At 39.7% G+C, this 19,774-nt stretch overlaps 1 protein-coding gene across 1 annotated transcript in view; it reads left to right on the forward strand.

Annotated features, from left to right (window-relative positions):
- The first annotated feature begins 14,005 nt into the window (after window positions 1-14,005).
- LOC107668617 (VPS10 domain-containing receptor SorCS3-like) overlaps window positions 14,006-19,774 on the forward strand; it is a 60,354-nt gene continuing 54,585 nt past the window's right edge. The window contains exon 1 of the mRNA XM_016460560.1: window positions 14,006-15,006. Within this exon, the coding sequence (XP_016316046.1) occupies window positions 14,419-15,006 (588 nt within the window). The 5' untranslated portion in view covers window positions 14,006-14,418. The remainder of the gene's footprint in view (window positions 15,007-19,774) is intronic.

Here is a 19,774-nt window from a genome sequence, read left to right on the forward strand (position 1 = left end):
ATGAGTTTGCCTTGAGGTAGGGGACAGGCAGATTTGGTGATGGCACAGACTGATCATCCTTGGACAAAGCGCCGGACTTCTCACGCCATAGCGAGTCACCAATAGCGGGATTCGAGGAGCGAGAGGGTTTGCTGGCTGCCTGGATGTCCAGAGCCCGGAGAGGAATGCAGTGAGTCCAGAAGGGTATTGCGGAGAGTGGATGGGACATAGACCTTCCCTTCTGGACCTCCCGGCGGGGCAGGTTCTGATTGGGTGGCTCAACGGATCGCTCCTAAAATGAGGGCTGGAGGGAGAATAGTCTCAGAGGGTAGTAATCGTTCAGTGGGCTGATGGAGGCGCGACAGAGCGTCTGCTCTGGTGTTCTTGGTTCCGGGACGGTAGGTAACAGAGAACTTAAAACCGGTGTAGAACAGCGCCCACCGTGCCTGACGAGGGTTTAAGCGCTTGGCCTCACGAAGATATTCCAAGTTCCGGTGATCAGTGATGACTTGGAATGGATGAATAGCTCCCTCCAGCCAATGTCTCCACTCCTCCAGAGCAAGTTTGATGGCGAGTAGCTCGCGGTCCCCGATATCATAGTTTTGCTCCGCCGGGGAAAGCTTGCGCGAGAAGTATGCACAGGGATGGAGGATAGGAGGCTCTCCGGAATGTTGTGAGAGCACCGCTCCCACCCCTGCTGTGGACGCATCTACTTCCACGACGAATGGTTTCTGAGGATCGGGAAGGGAGAGGGTAGGAGCGATACAGAAGGCTTCCTTCAGCCTTTCAAAACTCGAGGGCTGTAGGCGTCCAGGACAGAGACTTGGGCTTGTTGCGGAGCATAGAAGTTAGGGCGGCGGTGCGCTGACTGAAGTGGTGGATGAAACGACGGTAGAAATTTGAGAATCCCAGAAAGCGTTGGAGTTCTTTCACGGTTTTGGATTTTGGCCAGTTATGAATGGCTTGAACCTTCTTGCCATCCGTCTGGATACCCTGGGGGCTGATGATATATCCGAGGAACTTGATGGTGGTAGCGTGGAACTCGCACTTCTCCAGCTTGAGATAGAGGTGGTATTTTCTCAGCTGTTGTAGGACCTGCTCCACGTGATGGCGATGTTCGGCCAGGTTCCGGGAGTAGATGAGAATGTCGTCGATGTAAACGATCACAGAGCGATGAAGGAACTCCCGGAACACCTCGTTCATAAATCCCTGGAATACTGAAGGTGAGTTGGATAAGCCATATGGCATAACACAGTATTCATAGTGTCCGGTGGGCGTTATGAAGGCAGTCTTCCACTCGTCACCATGGTGGATGCAAACGAGGTTATAGGCGCTTCGCAGATCCAGCTTGGAGAAGATACAAGCTCCACGAAGTTCCTCCAGGGCAGCTGGCACTAGTGGAAGGGGATATGGGTATTTGACAGTTTGAGAGTTCTGTAATCAATACAAGGCCGCAAGCCTCCGGACTTCTTGCCCACAAAGAAGAAACTGGAGGCTGCCAGAGAGGTGGAGGGCCGGATGAAGCCTTGCTGGAGAGCCTCCTTAATGTAGTCCTCCATCGCTCCTTGCTCCGGGATGGACAAAGGATACACCCTACCCTTTGGGAGTTGAGCTCCAGGCAGCAAATCTATGGCACAGTCCCATGGCCGATGTGGTGGTAATTTAGTAGCGGTCCGCTTGCTAAACACATCCTGAAACGCCCGGTATTCACAGGGAATGCTGTGATGTTCGGTGGGTTCAGGGCTCTCTATGGAGGTAGCACAGACAGGGAGGAGACCGGGTGACAGAGGATGAATTTTGGGCATACAGTTCTGCAGACAGTACTCACTCCATTGTAGAACTTCGTTGGTGGTCCAGTTAATTATGGGAGAGTGTTGGGTTAACCAGGGGCATCCCAGGATGATCTCCACGGTGGAATTCTCCAGCACCAGAAAAGAGATGAGTTCCTCATGAAGGCACCCAATGCGGAGCGTGATGGTGGGGGAGCATAATTGGATCTTACCATGACCCAACGGCTTTCCTTGAATGGTGAGGATATTCAGAACATAGGCATGCTTCAGTGGTCTTAGTTGAAGTCTTTGGAGTGTGCTGCGGGATATGAAGTTCCCCGAAGAACCAGAGTCTACAAGAGCTTGCGCTGAAAGGGATTGGTGAGATGACATTAATAATACATTCATTCGAGTCAAGGTAGCAATTTGAGGGCTGAGCTGGAGAGTACTCACCATGGGTCGTGCAGGATGGATAGGACACGAGCGAATCGAATGTCCATGCTCCCCACAATATAGACATAGTCTGGATGTAATCCTCCGTGTACGCTCTGCATGGGTGAGATGGTATGAATCCACTTGTATGGGTTCGGGTGCTGGAGCCGGTGAGGCGGATGTGGACGGTGAGGAGAGTGGCAGGACCTGGTTACAGGCCTGGAGATGTTGGGAGAGTTTGATAGCCTTCTGAATAAAGTTCTCGAAGCCCACGGTATCATCAAAAATCACCATTTGAAGGCAAATGTCGGCGTTAAGCCCTTGCCGAAACGCAGTAAGTAAGGCCACCTCATTCCATCCACTAGTCACTGCCAGAGTGCGGAATTTGACGGCATACTCGCTCACGGATGCCGTGCCTTGACTGATGCGGAAGAGCTGATCATGAACGGAGATTTCTGTGGCTGCCTGACTAAACACCTCTTTGAAATGGGATGTAAATGTAGATAGAGTGCGAATGGCCTGGCTGTTACTTTCCCACATGGACTGGGCCCAGTGAAGAGCGCGGCCTGCGAGATGAGAAATCATGAAGGCAACCTTGGCGCGGTCATTTGGAAAGGCTTGAGACTGCATCTCGAAGTATAGGGAGCATTGTAACAAGAAGCCACCACAATCCTCCGCCTCACCGGAGAAGATAGCGGGCCGGGCCATGGTACTGTGGGAGGCAGACACAACGGGTGCTCGAAAGGCTTGAATTAAGTCCTCCAGCGAAGTGGGGTTCTGTGGTTGAGGTTCCATGTAGAGCTTGGGGTTTGGGTCTGGTCTTCTGTCACAGTACAGAAGGAGACCAAAACGGAGATATACAGGTAAGCAGCGTTCTTTATTGAACGGAGGTGCTGAGGGAAGAGATGGAGAGCAAACGGGTTAAAGGGAAACAGTTCCAGAAACTGAAGGGATCTAGCTCACGTGGTGAATGTTTCTTGGGTCCTTCCAGGATCGGACTGAAGATGACTTCCGACGGAGACAGGTGGGCACAGGTTGGAGTCCGGGTTTGTGAGTCAGGTAAGGAGTAGCGTAGTGAACTCAAGACCAGACAAAGTGCAACTGCAGTGACTGAGTATTTGAGCTAGTGTTGATGAGGTGGTGACAGGTGCGGCTGATTAGTACTCCGGTGATTGGGAACGGGTGTGTGAGGTGATTGGGCCTGACGAAGCTGGACTATCCCTGACACATATACATAGGACTCTCAGTTTTGCTGCTCGACTGAATCTAACAATTGACATGAAATAATATTATGTCATATTTTGGCATAATCTGCAGAAATATTATTCAGTTCATTATAATAAAATCATTTGATTAGGTACTAGACTAAGATATATTATTAGTTTAGGTAGTTTAGGTATTTCTCCCCGATACATTTTTCTGTAACACTCAATAAGAAATGTAATTATTTTGGACCCTTTCTGTGGCACTAATCTTATTTCTTTTCCTCTATTTTTACACAAATTGTGCTGTTGATAGCATTCAACCTCATCCTAGTATTATTTTAAGAAAATTGTTCAGACAAATATTTTATGTAATGCATGTGGAAAAAATTAATTGATCAATAATTAAAACTAACATTTTGGTACCAAACTATCTAGCTCCTAATTAGTGACATATTAATTTAAGATAAATCCACAATCTAGTTACGCACTCATCTGCTCTCTAAAAGCATCTACACATCAATAACTACTCGAAGAGACCAAAACACACTTTCACTCACATGCGCACTAGTAAGTGTAGTGTCTGTTATCCCAGGCATATTAAATCCCGACTGAGCAATAGCCCCGCAGAACATGGCATGGGGTCACAGTAAACAATACCACAACAACATCAGCTGAAATAAAAACCCCATGGTGAAATATTGTGGGATTTTAAATCAACAGATCTTGACCCACATGTAATGCTCCCCAACAGCACACACATATATACAAGATGCTCTCATATTCACTTGTTATCATTCACATATTCACAGGAGTGAGAAAAAGAGACAAAGTTGAAAAGGAAAATTAAAGAGAATTATTTCTGCACAAGACATTCTCTCATATAACTGTTGTAAGACCTCAGACATCCTCGAGCAGATCTCAGATCTTCTTACACAGAAACTCTGTTACCCATTCTGAAGTATTTTTCTTTAATATAGATATATACTTCAGGGCTTAACTGTAAAACATGTCCCAAAAAACCTGCAAACCTGTAAAATAAATAGAAAATAAAACAGCGCATATAATATTTTGTGTTCCCAGGGTGAAAATCAACATTTTCTGAAGGCAAACTGTTCACAGACTTTTTGTTGGGGGGGAAAAAACATTTACTTCAGTTTTAGGAGTTAATTTTTAAGAGTTTTAAACCTTTTTTGTTCCACATTTGTAAAAATGATTTATAAAAGAATCCAAGGACTTCCTGGCTAAGCCTAAGGTGTACAGCACAAGCTTCCTAATGGACCAGACGGCATTTCAAAATTAATTACTCTGTTTTGCTACTTATAAGTCTGACAGCTCACCTGGCCGTGGCATCTCTTTTAGGATAGCAATTTTGGAAAATCTAGCAATAAAGCAAACTCATAATGCAAGATATGGAAGCACGACTGGTTCTCAACAAGCTAAGGAAGCTCTGTGAGAAAGGTTTTTGTCTAGTACATGACAAAGTAATCCAGTCTTCTGTGCAACTTAGTTTTGTTCGCTTATGACCTGCATTAGCTTTTCCTGGAGTCTTTGCTATATCTGCTCTTAAAACTGTTTTTCAACTCAACCTCAAGTTTTAAAACTTGATTAAACCAATTTCAAGACTGGATTACACTGATTAAAGACTGATGCAACACAGACGGGTCTGACTTTTCAACACCCTGTTGTTTTAATAATCATTAGGGTTTTTTACCAGCCTCTCAGGCCCTGTGAAGTCAAAAGACTCTTTGCTATTCATTTTGCTCTGATATCTAGAGAGTGGAAAAGAGCGACTAAAAGACTGACATTTGCTCTGTCCTATCTCTCTCTCTCCATGCACTGGTTTAAACTGATCTGGACTCTAGGGCCTGAATTTATTGATTTTTCTTTTCTTTTTATCAGGCCAGGTAGAAAGAAGACTTTTACCAGGACACATTACATGGCCAGGAGCTCTTCCAAAAGATCTTGTGCAGTCCTTTGCTTTGTGTTTCGTGCTAAAATAACATTTTCGCTACTGATCTTATACATTGGGCAAATTTTACATGCTTTTACATACATCAACGATTCAGATTAAAAGGAATAGTTTACCCGCCAAAAAACTAAAATCATCATTTACTCACGTCACTTATGTCATCAATAAGCGTTTCTTTCTTCTGTGGAAAAACTGTCTTAGTGTTTATGTCCATACAGTGAAAGGCAATCAATCCAATGTTGTTTGTAATCTTCAAAATATCTTCTTTTATGTCCTGCAAAAAAAAAAAAGGTTTGGAATAACATAAGGTTGAGGAAATGATGACAAAATGCAAATTTTTGGGTAAACTGTCACTTTAAAGGTTTTACATATTTGCCTTTTTTTAACAGTGACTATCAGTGTTGTGCAATAGCATCACTACAATTAGTTTAACTACATTTCTGAGTAGGGAGCTTTACTTTATTGATGAAGCAGTGGGGTACTGCTGACAAACACCATAGCATTACATTTTCACTGACAGTATTTCAGCAGTGAAGTTGCTTGTCCAGCTGTTTTGAATCAGAACTAGCAAATGTGAATCATTGAGACAGCTCACACTCACAGTAATGGTATACTTTAAAAAAAAAACACACAGAACAAAATGAGCACTGCATGAAGTGGATATTTACCCACAGTCCTTTGAAACCTGCAAACGCATCCTATCCTTTGGCAGAGATTAAGATTGTCTTCATTAGGTTCAACACCTGCATGTGCAGCTCCTGAAAAATGACTCTGTACTGCAAGTAAAAACATTTTTTCAACCAATCAAAAACACTTGAAGTAACAAAAATAACATTACCATGTGCCCTATCCACCTTATTTTGCAATGCGGAATAAAGCTGTTTTCTGTGAATGTGTGAGACTTCCAGTTGATAAGCCGCAATATATCTACAAGAATAACAAAGTGCAGTAAAAAGCAAAACTACTTGCACTACAAACCAGTGTACTTGAATACAAAGATAAATGAAAATAATATAAGAAATACTAGTTTGTAATATCAAGCTGCATAAAAGGCTGTTTTTGAGGCCACGCCTGATCTCACATTTAAAATAAGGTGAATAGATTGACATCCAAATAGTACGTAAATATGAATCTGATCTGATTTTACATCTGGTATTTGCATCTGATACCACCAGTGTACTATGGTACTGCCACAGTAGGCTGCTTTTTGAAAGCCAGTTTTGAGAAACTTCTGCTGAGTCATATGAATAGGTTTTTTAGATGTGGTTGTGTTTGACAGTATACACCTGGCAACTGGTTCATTTTTAACCACTCACTTTCTCTCCTCATTAACACACACATCAACTGCCGACATAGATTTTTTAAATTTTTTTGGAGATTTTTTTGTAATAAATATTATATCAAATTACAGCAAACTATTTTTAATATTTTATAAAAAATATAGAAAATATTCATCTGAAATATCCTGCCATGTATCTTGTAGTATAAACGTATCTTCCAGCTTATCTTAATTACCTTTTTTTTTTTTTTTTACTATTTAGTCATTACCTTCAGCAAGTATGAAAACAAACAAAACCATAACCTGGACATTTTAGGCAATTTAGAAATCTCGGCCAGGACATATCAGGGAAAAAGAGGATGTATAGTCACCCTACCCAACACTGTTGAGTAAATACAATATAACCTGAAGCACAATGCATCTCATAAACCCCCTTTTTAGTCTACTTGTCATTATTTGAATGTATGGTTATGGTGTGAATATAGACGTATGGTTCTTACACATATTGTTTTAGCCTTTCAATAACAGAGAGGCAGACATCACTCTCTCTTTCTCTCTCTCGCGCTCTCTTTTAATCCATTGCACATCTCATAGGCTCTTCTTTTGATTTATGTCTATTAAGGTACTCATATAGAAAACAACTTATTTATTGATTTGTTTTCCCAAAGAGCCAAAGTCAATCTGATAGTATTGATTCATGCTGTGCCTTGGAAAAACATTAGAAGGTACAAACTGATTCAGTTTATTCTGTGTATCTGAAGAATAGTATTCTTTTTCTGTCTCAAATGACACCCTTATGAACCTCTGTCTGTCTGGAGCATGTGCATGAATAAGGCTAAGACAGAGTGAATGAAACTAAGTGGGTCAGAGAGTTTGTTCATTAGCAGATAGTGTTTGCTTTCCAGTGGCAATAAACAAATGCACTCGACAGAGCCATAAAGACCTGTGAATATTTGTGTGTCTGCATGTGTTTGTATTGCTAATATGCATGGATGCCCGTATATAAATGAATAGGCTGCTCTCTGATTAAGATTTTGAATGGTGAAGCTGCAGCGGTAATTGGAGAGAGAGGGAAAGGAGCGAGAGAGAGAAAGAGAGTCAACATTAAAACACAGAGAGAATGATTCCAAAACCCCATTAAAGACAAACCACGTCTTGTGTGCAGTGGTCTTCATTATTCATTAATAGTTAATTTGCCAACGTAATTGTAACTGATAGTTTGGTCTCAGACTGATTGTGTTTATTGCCCTTAAGATGTGTCACTGTTTTCATATTTAGGGAGTTTAACAGGAGATTTATTGTAAGAGGTACCAATGAGTTACTCTTATTCCTAATCCTGTAGACTATAATTTTGTTGCGTAATAAAATAGACATTTATTCATTAATCACATAATTGCCATGACGATCAGTCGATAAGGCAATCAAAACAATCTGTAAATGCAGCATCTTTAGCTTGGTGACCTGACCTCTAACCACTGGGGAAACATCTGAATGAAATTGATCACATTGTTTGAGTAATTAGTACTTGGCTGCTATTCAGAACATCTTCATGCGCTCGATTGTGAATTGTTTTTTTTTTATGTTTTGGTTTTAGAAGAGCAAAATTGTTTACAAAACCTCCAACTTCACTATCTGATGGACTCTCATAGAACACTTCTCAATTGTTTCTCTTCACATTTATGTCTAGGTAAAGCACTTTAATGGGATAGTTTACCAAAAATTAACAATTTGTCATCATTCACTCATGTTGTTTCAAAACAGTTTTACTTTTACACATCACAGCTGTTCCAAAATATCTTTTGCAGTGATTTACTTTGTGTCTCCTGTTTTCACTACTGCTTTGTGACCTTATACATTGGTCAGAGATGCTTTTACATGAATGAATGATTCCGGAATAAGAAATATCATGGAAATGTGTCAAAACTCCATTCGTGTAGCACAGAAGAAAAAAGTCATATGGCTGGAATGACATGAGGGAGAGTAAATAATGACAGGTGGGTGAACTAACACTTTAAGCTACAGACTTTCACTTGAGCCCTACCATAACAGCCAAGAGAAAATGCTTTTAAAAGTTCAGTCTATAATGTTGCCACTGACACGCTATTTTCAGTTCTACAACAACAAAGGCTTTTGTTGATCAGGGTAGACCTTCGCTGACTTTGTTGGAGACTCGTGCCCATGCGTTTACCAAGAAAAATCCAGGTTCTGCAGTTTAAAAATGCATCACGTCAGTAGTTTGAGATTGTCTTTGAAATCCAGAGATTTGTTCTGACTGTGAGCATTGCCCAGATAATGAGCCATAATGAAGAGAAAAAACACTGCACAGATAATGAACCGTAATGAACAAAAGAACATTGTCTTCGTAAAAACAATGAATCTAATATGGATTATTCAGTTTTAGGACAGTCAGGAATTTCATTGCTCTCCTTTCCCCTTCCTTTGTTCATTTTTTTTTTTAAATAAATCCAACCAGTGTGAGTGTAGCTGCTTCATTATGTCATTTCTGAATTTTTCTCTTTCTCTCAGTTGACTGTTTCTGCGCAACATAGAAACCCATCCACTAGGACCAATGAATGTGCGCTTGTGTGTGTGTGTGTGTGTGTGTGTGTGTGTGCGTGTGTGTTTTCCACTACACACAATGGCAACTGCAGTGATAAAAGCTATGCAGCACTCTCTTTCACATGTCTGCATAAGTGTGTGTGTGTGCAGGAGGAGGCCATTTCAGTGTCTGTCAGATCTCATACCGGAGTGTCAGAGCTAACAAGCTCCTGCATGGATTGAGAACACTACAAATGGGACACTGCCTGGAGGCTGCGAGTCTTCGCACATGCATGTGTTTGAATGTGCATGAACATACGTCAGTCTGAAGAACGTGACATTAAGTGTCTATATTTTGCAGCAGTATATCGTAAAATGCAGAGAAGACTGTCTGTTTGTGTTTGAGTATGACAGAAGCGTGATATACTGGGGGATGTGAGTGGATAAGAGTCATGAGCCGCATGTATATATATATATATATATATATATATATACTAAAATGTATTTAAAATACATTTATTTTGTGCTAAGTATACTACAAATACCTTTACATATTTATGTGCTTAATAAAAAATACCCTGCAATTGTACTGTTAGTATACTAAACTGGTACACTTAAAGTCTGCTAAACTGGAACAACTAATTTTGTACTTTATGCACTTTAATTCTGCGAGAAGACTGTCTGTTTGTGTTTGAGTATGACAGAAGCGTGATATACTGGGGGATGTGAGTGGATAAGAGTCATGAGCCGCATGTATATATATATATATATTTATTTTTTATTTTTTTTTTTTTAAGTCATACCATTGCTGCCAGCCAACTGGTGGAGTATTCAAGGCTGGAATCATAGGGAAATCCTGACAGAGTCTGCCCTAAAGTAAAAATGTCACAGAGGAAGAGGTTATTGATTTATTACCTTTGAAACGGTCAGAAAATTTGACAAAGCATTGACACAGCAATAAGTGATTAGTGAAATGCCAATTATCCGATACATGCAAACCATTCCCGTCAGTCACCTTCACATTGAGACTACACCAGGCATTCCGCCAGGAAAAAGCTTCCTTTCAAAACACAAACAAATGATTTATGGACGCAACAAGGGGAAGGAATCCCATTGAAAAAGCTGATGCTGCAATTACTCATGTAAAATGACACACCTTTAGTGCATTTAAAAGGTTGTCTTTGTTGAGAGGTATACGCGGTCGTATTCAGATGGGGAAACAGGGTGGAAATCATATTGAAAACTCACATACATATAAACACAGATAAATTATCATTAATATATACTGTAGTCCCATTCCTCTTCACAAGTGTGAAAAGCTTTAAGCTTGGATGGATATATGGATAGATAGATTTGCTATTACCTTAAAGGGATAGTGCACCCAAAAATGAAATGATTTACTCAGCCTCATGTCGTTCCAAACCTTTATGCATTTCTTTGTTCTGCTGAAAACAAAAGAAGATATTTTTAAGCATGATGATAGCCATTTTCAATTCCCATTGACTCCCTTTTGTCTAATGCAACCAAAACTGTTAGTTTCCAACATTCTTCAAAATATCTTCTTTTGTGTTTAGCAGAACAAAGAAATTCATAAACTAATGATTTGGAACGACATGAGGGTGAGTAAATGATGACAGTATTTTCATTTTTGGGTACACTCTTAAAAATAAAGGTGCTTCAAAAGGTTCTTCAAGCGATGCCATAGAAGAACCATTTTTGGTTCCACAAAAAACCATTCAGTCAAAGGTTCTTTAAAGAGCCATCTCTTTCTTACCTTTTTGTAATCTGAAGAACCTTATTTCGCCACAAAGAAGCTTTTGTGAAACAGAAAGGTTCTTCAGATGTTAAAGGTTCTTTATGGAACCATTTAGACAAAAAGGTTCTTCTATGGCAGGGATAGTGCACCCAAAAATGAAATAATTTACTCAGCCTCATGTCGTTCCAAACCTTTATGCATTTCTTTGTTCTGCTGAACACAAAAGAAGATATTTTTAAGCATGATGATAGCCATTTTCAATTCCCATTGACTCCCTTTTGTCTAATGCAACCAAAACTGTTAGTTTCCAACATTCTTCAAAATATCTTCTTTTGTGTTTAGCAGAACAAAGAAATTCATAAACTAATGATTTGGAACGACATGAGGGTGAGTAAATGATGACAGTATTTTCATTTTTGGGTACACTCTTAAAAATAAAGGTGCTTCAAAAGGTTCTTCAAGCGATGCCATAGAAGAACCATTTTTGGTTCCACAAAAAACCATTCAGTCAAAGGTTCTTTAAAGAGCCATCTCTTTCTTACCTTTTTGTAATCTGAAGAACCTTATTTCGCCACAAAGAAGCTTTTGTGAAACAGAAAGGTTCTTCAGATGTTAAAGGTTCTTTATGGAACCATTTAGACAAAAAGGTTCTTCTATGGCATCGTGAAGCACCTATATTTTTAAGAGTGTAGGGTGAACTTTCCCTTTAAGCATTGCACACTTATTGCGTGAAGTGTTTATTCAACTTGACTGTTCTAATAAATTAAATCAGGTCAACTTAACAGGTAGGTCAGCTGATGAGTTAAGACAGTGACTGTGATACAGTTCAATAAATCATTCTAGCTGTTAGCAAGGGTTAGAGTTCAGCTGAGAGTGCTGGAAACTAAAGATATCTATGGCGCTTACGTAAATCCTCTGGGTTTTCTGTGATGGACAGAGCTAGGGTAATTTCCAGATCACCTTAATCGTGGCAAAAAAAAGGAGACCAGATATTTCTGACCTTCCTCATGTCAGGCTGAACATGCATGTTTATATGTGTGTCCTTGTGTGAAAGTGTTCCAGTTCATACAGAGCCAGTTGTAATTGTGCATATTTTAACTCTGCTGCATAAAGAGTTTTCCTTGACCCCTCCTGCTTCAAGCACACGCCACTTCCTTCCCAAAGGAGAGGAAAGACATCTCTTGCCCTCTCTCTCTTAATGTCTGTTTCTCTCTCTAATCATGCAATCGACAGGTTGTTTTAAATTAATCATAAATGCAAATCTTCTTCATGCTTGCTTTCCTTTTTTTAAATCTTTTCCAAATTGCAGTTCACTACAGAGATGATTAGGATGTTTATACAGAGAATTTAGATGCTTTTAACTTATATATAGATTACTGTTTATTGTGTCTTGCAACGGTTCAATACTAAACCTCTTATTTTCAGGTTTTAACCTTGAAATGGAAGGAACAGCTCATGGAAAATGAAAATTCTGTAATTATTTACTTACTCTGATGTCATCCGAACGTACACTAAAATATAAAAATAGGGCCTGTGTACTGTGTTAAGATGGAGGAATTTTCTGTATTGATTTTTCACGGGTGTTTTAACTGTATTTTGAAATGCACATTGCATTGTGTTTGAGTTTTAGGGTAATGGAAATGTCTGTAAACTTAACAGATAATGTCCTGGCAGAAAATTGCCAGTACCGTTTTTATTTATTTACCTTTTTTTCTTACAGTGTACGGAAGCCAGACTCTTTCACTGAGGAAACAAATAAGGTCTCACAATAGCGACCTTATTTATCACAGTTGTGACATTATGGCGCACAATTGCAAATGTATTTCTCACAATGTGACTTTAATTCTTATTTTAAACATATCTTTATTTTCTAATCTGAGGCAAAAACTGGCTTCCGTACAAACCTGTATGGTGTTATTTATTCAGTGAAACACAAAAAGAGAATTTTTGAAGAATTTTTTCCATACTCCAAGAGTTTTCATAATGACCAAAAACTCCATAGAATTACTCCACACTACTTATAGATTCTGATGCGACTCATTCTGCTTCTTAGATCCTTATGTCGTCAATCAATCTATTATAGAAATGAATTTGGGCACTAGCAAGCACCTTGATAAACTTTAAAATTGGGACACAGATGACTCAATTTCCTGCAACACAATTATGCAGTCACACATTAAAACATCTCTGGTATTTATGAACAATATTGCGGTAGAACACACCATGCAGCGCCAATATCTTTCTGGTATCATGCTGAATATTCTTTGTAAGATCTTCTTTGTTCACCATTTCTGTCAGTTTAAGAGATTGAAGAAAACCTGACAACAAATCTAAGCAAACATATTAAGCAAACAAATTTTGATTTAAAATAGCAAACTGTTTATATTTTGGTACATTGTGTAAATGTTGATTGTGAGCCGATTGAGACACCCGAAATCTTCTAAACTTCTATAGCTTTGTGTAAGGAACAAACTAAACTGTAAGGTGTTAAAAAATTCCCTCCTTCCCCTCCCTCCACTGAAGCTCTGAAATCTCATTCACATCCGAATTTAGATGTAAAAGATTCCATGTCAATCTACCTTGCTATCTTTGACACCATTTACGCCGAATACCATTTCTTATCATGTGTTTTCAAAGCAACTCACCAGTTTGAATCTGCAGAATTGATAGTGAAATTAGATAGCTAGAGGATAAGGGAATAACAATCAAAATTTTCATAACCATATTCTGCAGTGCTTTTATGGCATGTTTGTTCATTTTTGGAGACAGATGTGCACTGAAAAAAATGCTACTTTGGACCAACCTAAAAAAATTACTGTAATTTGTTACAGCTAAATTTATTAGTTTTTCTCAAACTATATTTTTGATTTGGTTGAAACTTTAAATTTTAATTTAATATCAATCAAATGTGGTCACAATGCACTGCCAGTATATGGAAAAGCAATGGATACAGATTCTTTACAATATATGTGTCAATATGTTTAGAAGGACAACAGGTAGAGTAAATGGTAAAAGTTTATTTAAGGAGCCTCAGTCACTGTTAAATTAATTTCTTAAAATTAAGACTTATCAGTGGTTATCATTTTGTTTCTGTATTTAAAATCAGTCTCTCACTGATGTGACGGCAGAGGAGCTTATCTGTTTTCCTGCTTACATATTAATATGAAAAGATGCAGTCTCGACTGCTCCAGATGTCTCTGCTTGCGGATACCCTCGGGGCCATCGCTACACCCCGCGCGCGCACCTGTCACACACTCTGCTCCCGAGCTCGATCCAAGCCGGAGTGAGTGAGTGAGAGCGTGTCACTCAGCGGCTCCACCCCTCCGGTAACTACACCCCGCTCAGGACCCACCGAACCCGCACATCAGACACATTCACCGTTATACAGGTATCCCCCCAACGTCCCGTACCGTGGCGAAAAGTTATTTTGGGTGTTTATGTTGGGATTTTAAGGGAACTAACGTGGACTTGGTAGGGTCTAAAAGGTACAAATGAGAGGGAGGATGATGAAGATAAAGGATGTCTTGGGGTTCGAGTCGTGCTGGACGCTGTTTTTTGTCTGCGCTCTCGTGCCGCTCCCAGTGCGCTCAGATATCACTTGCACCTCGAGCTTCGCACCAATACGCCGGAATGAAGCTCACGCGAAGCCAACAGCTTTTATCAGCCGTGATTTCGGAAGTGCACCGGACGGCAGCAGTACTGATAAAAACTGGAAATGGAGACTTGATGGAGCTCAACTTTCCCCCGAAGCGCTCAAAAAGTCTTCTTTCGTGTCCTGGAGAGAGAAACTGCAGAACGCGCACATATCCAGAGCGGAACGGACGAGCCCAGCTGAAGAAAAAGACGGAAAAGTTTATCCAACAGAGGAAACCCAAGTGAACAGGAGAGAAAAGCGCAGTATGTTTCCGCCTGACAGCGCGGCCGGTTCTCGGTTCGAGTTCAGGCGTACTGGAGGAGTTGACGGTACCGGGAAGAGCCCGAGGCAGAATGAGCCACACCTGATCACGTCCACCTTTGCGCTGTCCGGAGATTCGGCTCATAATCAGGCCATGGTGTTGTGGTCCGGACACAACAGCAGCGTGAGTGTAAACTTTAGCCAACGTAGTTCACTTGAAAGAGCCATACTTTGCTAATTGTTACTTATATACACTTGTAAAGTTAAAATGGAACAAGTGGGTTATCTTGTTAGTAGGTTTGTATTGCGATGGCTTTGATATTCTGGAGTAGTTCACACGCAGGACTGGCGCGCGGCAGCTGCAAAACCAGCACGCGCACGCGTGCGTCACCTTTTTTGTTTCTTTATAGCAAAAACAAAAAAATCTCTGTTGTGTTTATGAACAGAGACTCTGCAACCAAAGCGTACCATCCAAAGCATAGGTAAAAAAGCGCACAGTTTCCTTGCTCAAGCATTTGACAGACCACAAATTAGGCAGTGAGAACATTATCCATAAATGAAAAGAAAAATCAATCTGCCTCCTCTTAATATTAACGTTTCTTTAATGAATGTGTACTTTCCAGAAAGGATTATATTGATTATTGAAAGCCACCAGTTCTCATAACATCCATACAATTATTTCTCTGTTATTCTGATGATTTCAAAGTATGTGTGAGCATAATAGTCTTTCATTTTTATTGTCACGGTTGTGCTCATACTCAACTTTCTCTGAAATTTCTCTTGAACTCTTTATTTATATGGCAGATTTGAAGATTTATATGTAAATATTGTATGACAGATTTTGTATGGAGATTTGTTACTGTTCCTTTATTTGTATGTATTTTATGAGCAACACATTTCATACAAGAATTTTTGTTTCTAGTGTCTCATAGTAGTTGCTCTCATATCTGAATATGTGTACTTATATTTGTGCTTCCTTACCACAGACTATGCAAAAAGAGTAGGATGTCAAAATATGTAGTATTTATGAAATTGTAGGCAAGCAATACCCGGATGACTTACTGCATCTGCTGAGATAATGAAGTGTGCAGCTAGTGGACACTTTTCTGTCCCATAAGGCCACGGTAGCTGAGAGAAGTAAAAAAATGGTTCAGAATTATGAGCTTTTGAATTGAGAATAGCTTTTGGTCAGAAAGTACTTTCTTGTGGCTAAATATTGAATGCATTATTTTGCAGTTGTTGTCAGTAAATCATATGTCGAAAGACAATGTCAATGAGATGCAGTTTGTTCGAATCCATTGTATATTAAGTACGTACAGGATTTCGGACACAGCTTTCGTCTCATCACCTGTGGTTTGATGCATACTTCATTAGGGCATCTGTTCTGGGATGCAGATGTTTCAGAAGAACCTGCCAAAAAGAGTATGGTTCAGTGCACAGTTCAGAAGAATGAATTTATATTACTTTAATATGACTGTCAATTATCTGCCTGCACCACTTTACTTTATAAACAATCAGTTTCTTTCATCAATAATCTACTTGCTGCATCTGCTAGATATCTACATCTCTAGCACCCAGGGTGCTCTGTTTGTATTTCTCCATATGCTGCTGTGTTTTGAGTGTGAATGACGCCTATTTTTTGTAACCCAAACTCATTCCTTTTCCTTCACAATTTCCGTGCCTCATCTGAAATATAAATGACCGACTCTGTCAGCAGACTTTTAGATTGGCAGGGTAATACCTGCAGAATTTATGTGTGCGTGCGTGTTTCTGCAGTGCTGCTGATGCCATCAGAGTATCTTTCACCAAACCGCATGAGTGATGTTTTGCGATGCCACAGATGCAAACTGAACGTCAGAGAACAGATAGTATCCACGCAAACTCTTTCTGTCTCTATCTCGCCTTGACATACACACATTTATTGCATTGCACACAGACATTCGTTGTATTGATTTGACACATCTGACACAGCACCAAATTGTTTAAAGAATAGCGTTCAATAATATATTTAAAAAAGCATCACACACAATCGTGATGTTAAATGAAAAATGAGGCCCATATGGTATTTTCTAAAGATCCGTTTAGGAAATGATGTTAGCATGAGAAGAGATGACACCGGTAGCCTCTCAGCGGCAAGCAACAAATGAAGCCCTCTGTCATGCCAGTTTTCATCAAATGTGAAACCTTTCCCGTTGCTTCCTGTAGACACTCTGTCTTATTACCACACAAGTGATAAAGCTAATGTCTGGCCTTTCGCACCTTTGTTGTACCTCGCTCAATTACTGGCACGCACACATACAAGTGCTATTTACGTTCTAAGACGCATAGGCAATAATGGTGCTGCTGATTTTTACTGTTATTATAGTGCAGCCTGTGTTAAATACCCTTGTTTGCTCCAGAAGGTGAGAGCAGATGGACAGATACCTGTAGAGTAGGATACAGCTATACTCAAAGGTGTCATAGAGAGCGTGTTGCAGCCGTGCATGTGTGTGTGATGACATCATGGAAGAATTAGAGACAAGGTGTTCCATTCGATTGTAAGTGCCCCGAGAAGTGGACTTTACAGGTTATTACACCATCTTAAAGGGATAGATCACCTAAAAATGAAAATTCTGTCATAATGTCAATCCACACAAACACAACACAAATATTTAGAGGTGCCTTTAATAAAAGTCTATGTAATCAAAACTTCCATAAAGGTTAAAAAGTCATCGTAATCCATATTAATTGAGTTGTTTAATCTGACTAATGAACTATTGTCTTAATAATTGTACTACATAATATTACTTTTTGTCAGTTTGAATGTGTTTGTTCACTTAATGCAAAATACCTCATTTAGCCATTAATTTTGTCAGTACAACAGATTTCTTCTTTAGCAAATTTTTTTTAATTAGTAACACAATACATTTTTAATAGCCATATATATAGTCTTATAGGACACTTAAAATGTTAAAAGCATATCCAGGATATAGTTTTTAAAAGTTGTACATACTGTAGGTCTCAACTCTTGACACACAAACCCCAAGAATGGTGACAATCCAGAAATGTAAAAATGTAAGCTCTTTACATCACAACACAACAAAACTCTTAAAAAAAATCAGCAAACAGCAAAACAATATTCTTATGTAACCTTATAAGTAAATATACGGTTATTATAAATATATATAAATATACTTATATATAAATATAAGTAAAGATAAGTAAAGCGAACATTATATAGAGACTCTACCAATTGGAACACAGCTACAATTTACATTTTATGATGATACTTGTTTGGCTCATGTTGTACGGCTTTCAACTAGAGTAACGTTTGCATGTTTGAAGCATTTGCTATATTGTGATGTTAGTGGCTTTAGCGACCAAATTGATCCGTAGCAGTTTTCCTGAAGCAGAGTGAGTGTGAGTGTGTGTGCAAGAGAGAGCAAGAAACTGTGTGTTCTGCTGAAAGCGTACTCTCTTAGGCCTAATGTCACTGAAAGCTGAAAGCTTTCACTTTTGATTCACGGCAATGGAGAGGCTGTTTGGCCGCTTTCTCAATTGTAAAAACAATCAATGAAAATCCATAAAGATGATGGAAATGCAAGAGAATCATTTTGTGGCCCCTGCTGCGCTTGCCCTTGGGTCCTGATCCATAGTTTGCCCTCCAAAGTCCACGATGACATTTTCTCTGAGAGGAGCCCCCGCAGAGCAAGAAATCATTGTGAAGGTGGGGTTTGTGTATTTTGTTGTCTAGACAAAACAGATCTTATGCAAATGTGGCTAAGGAAGCACATCTCCAGGGGAAGTCGCTCCACAGGAGTTTGATTGTGATCGAGCAGTGATTTTAGCGTTCTAAAAAACTCTCCGACCTGCTGTGAGAGAATCGCAGATTATGGCTGTACAATCATAGGTTGCACAGGGTTTATTCTGTTTGCCTGTCTGTTGCGCTGGAGTTTCATGTTGATGCTCTGCTGATGCCCTACAGGAAGATGGCAGTGAACTACGTCCAAGTGAGGACTTGTGCGTGCGTTCATGTGAAACTTTCAAGGGTGTGTGCGTGCATGTGTTCGTGTGGGTATTCATGGCCTGCGGAGAGCATGAGGGATGTCCTTGAAGAGTTTGGCTGTCCATCCAAATGTCTACACATCCTCCAACAGTTTCACTCTGGAGTGACAGCCAAACTGGTTGTGTGTGTTCATTTGTGTGTGTATGTGTGCACGTCCTCTCTATCTCAGGGCAGCAGAATGGCTGAGCCTGTAGCAGTAAACACTCTTGACTCGGGGACACATCAAGCCTGGTTAGTTTTAAAGGACTTTTCGATATTAAGGTGGTTTGAGAGGATGCCAATGTTTTAGTTTTGCAGCAAGTCACTTTTTATAAAAGTTTCCTGAAAGAAAGTGAGTTTTATTAAAAGAGTATGCATCTCAAAATGTTTTTTTTTTTTTACAGTTTAAAAAATATGGAGAACATTACGATGGAGCAAATAAATCAAAGGTTAACTGCTACCCACCTATAGACAAAAAGGATACAAATATTATATATGTAAATGCTAAAACTGGTAATATTGATATAATTTAAAATAACTTTTCTAGTATCTTTTAATATTTCATTTATTCCTGTGATGTCAGCTGAATTTTCATTTTAAAGGGGTCATATGATGCGATTTCAATTTTTCCTTTCTCTTTGGAGTGTTACAAGCTCTTCGAAGAGGAGTCCAGCCCGGGGTCATCACGTGTGGTTGCCGCAAGCACGCCGGCCTCCGCTCACTCAAGCCGCCAGCAGCGCATTTTATGGAGGACTGTTTCTTGATCCTGGAAGAGTAGACTACGATGCCGGCTGTAGTACGTAAGTACGTTTTTCATATTTAAAGGATTTGACACTGACGATTCAAACGCAAGTTTTGAGCAGTGAGTAGCGCTTGTTGTTTGTCATTTCTCCGATCACAAATGCAGACATGGTTTTATGTTTACATG

Source organism: Sinocyclocheilus anshuiensis, unplaced genomic scaffold (assembly GCF_001515605.1).
Source record: "Sinocyclocheilus anshuiensis isolate Anshui unplaced genomic scaffold, SAMN03320099.WGS_v1.1 scaffold2047, whole genome shotgun sequence".
NCBI lineage: Eukaryota > Metazoa > Chordata > Actinopteri > Cypriniformes > Cyprinidae > Sinocyclocheilus > Sinocyclocheilus anshuiensis.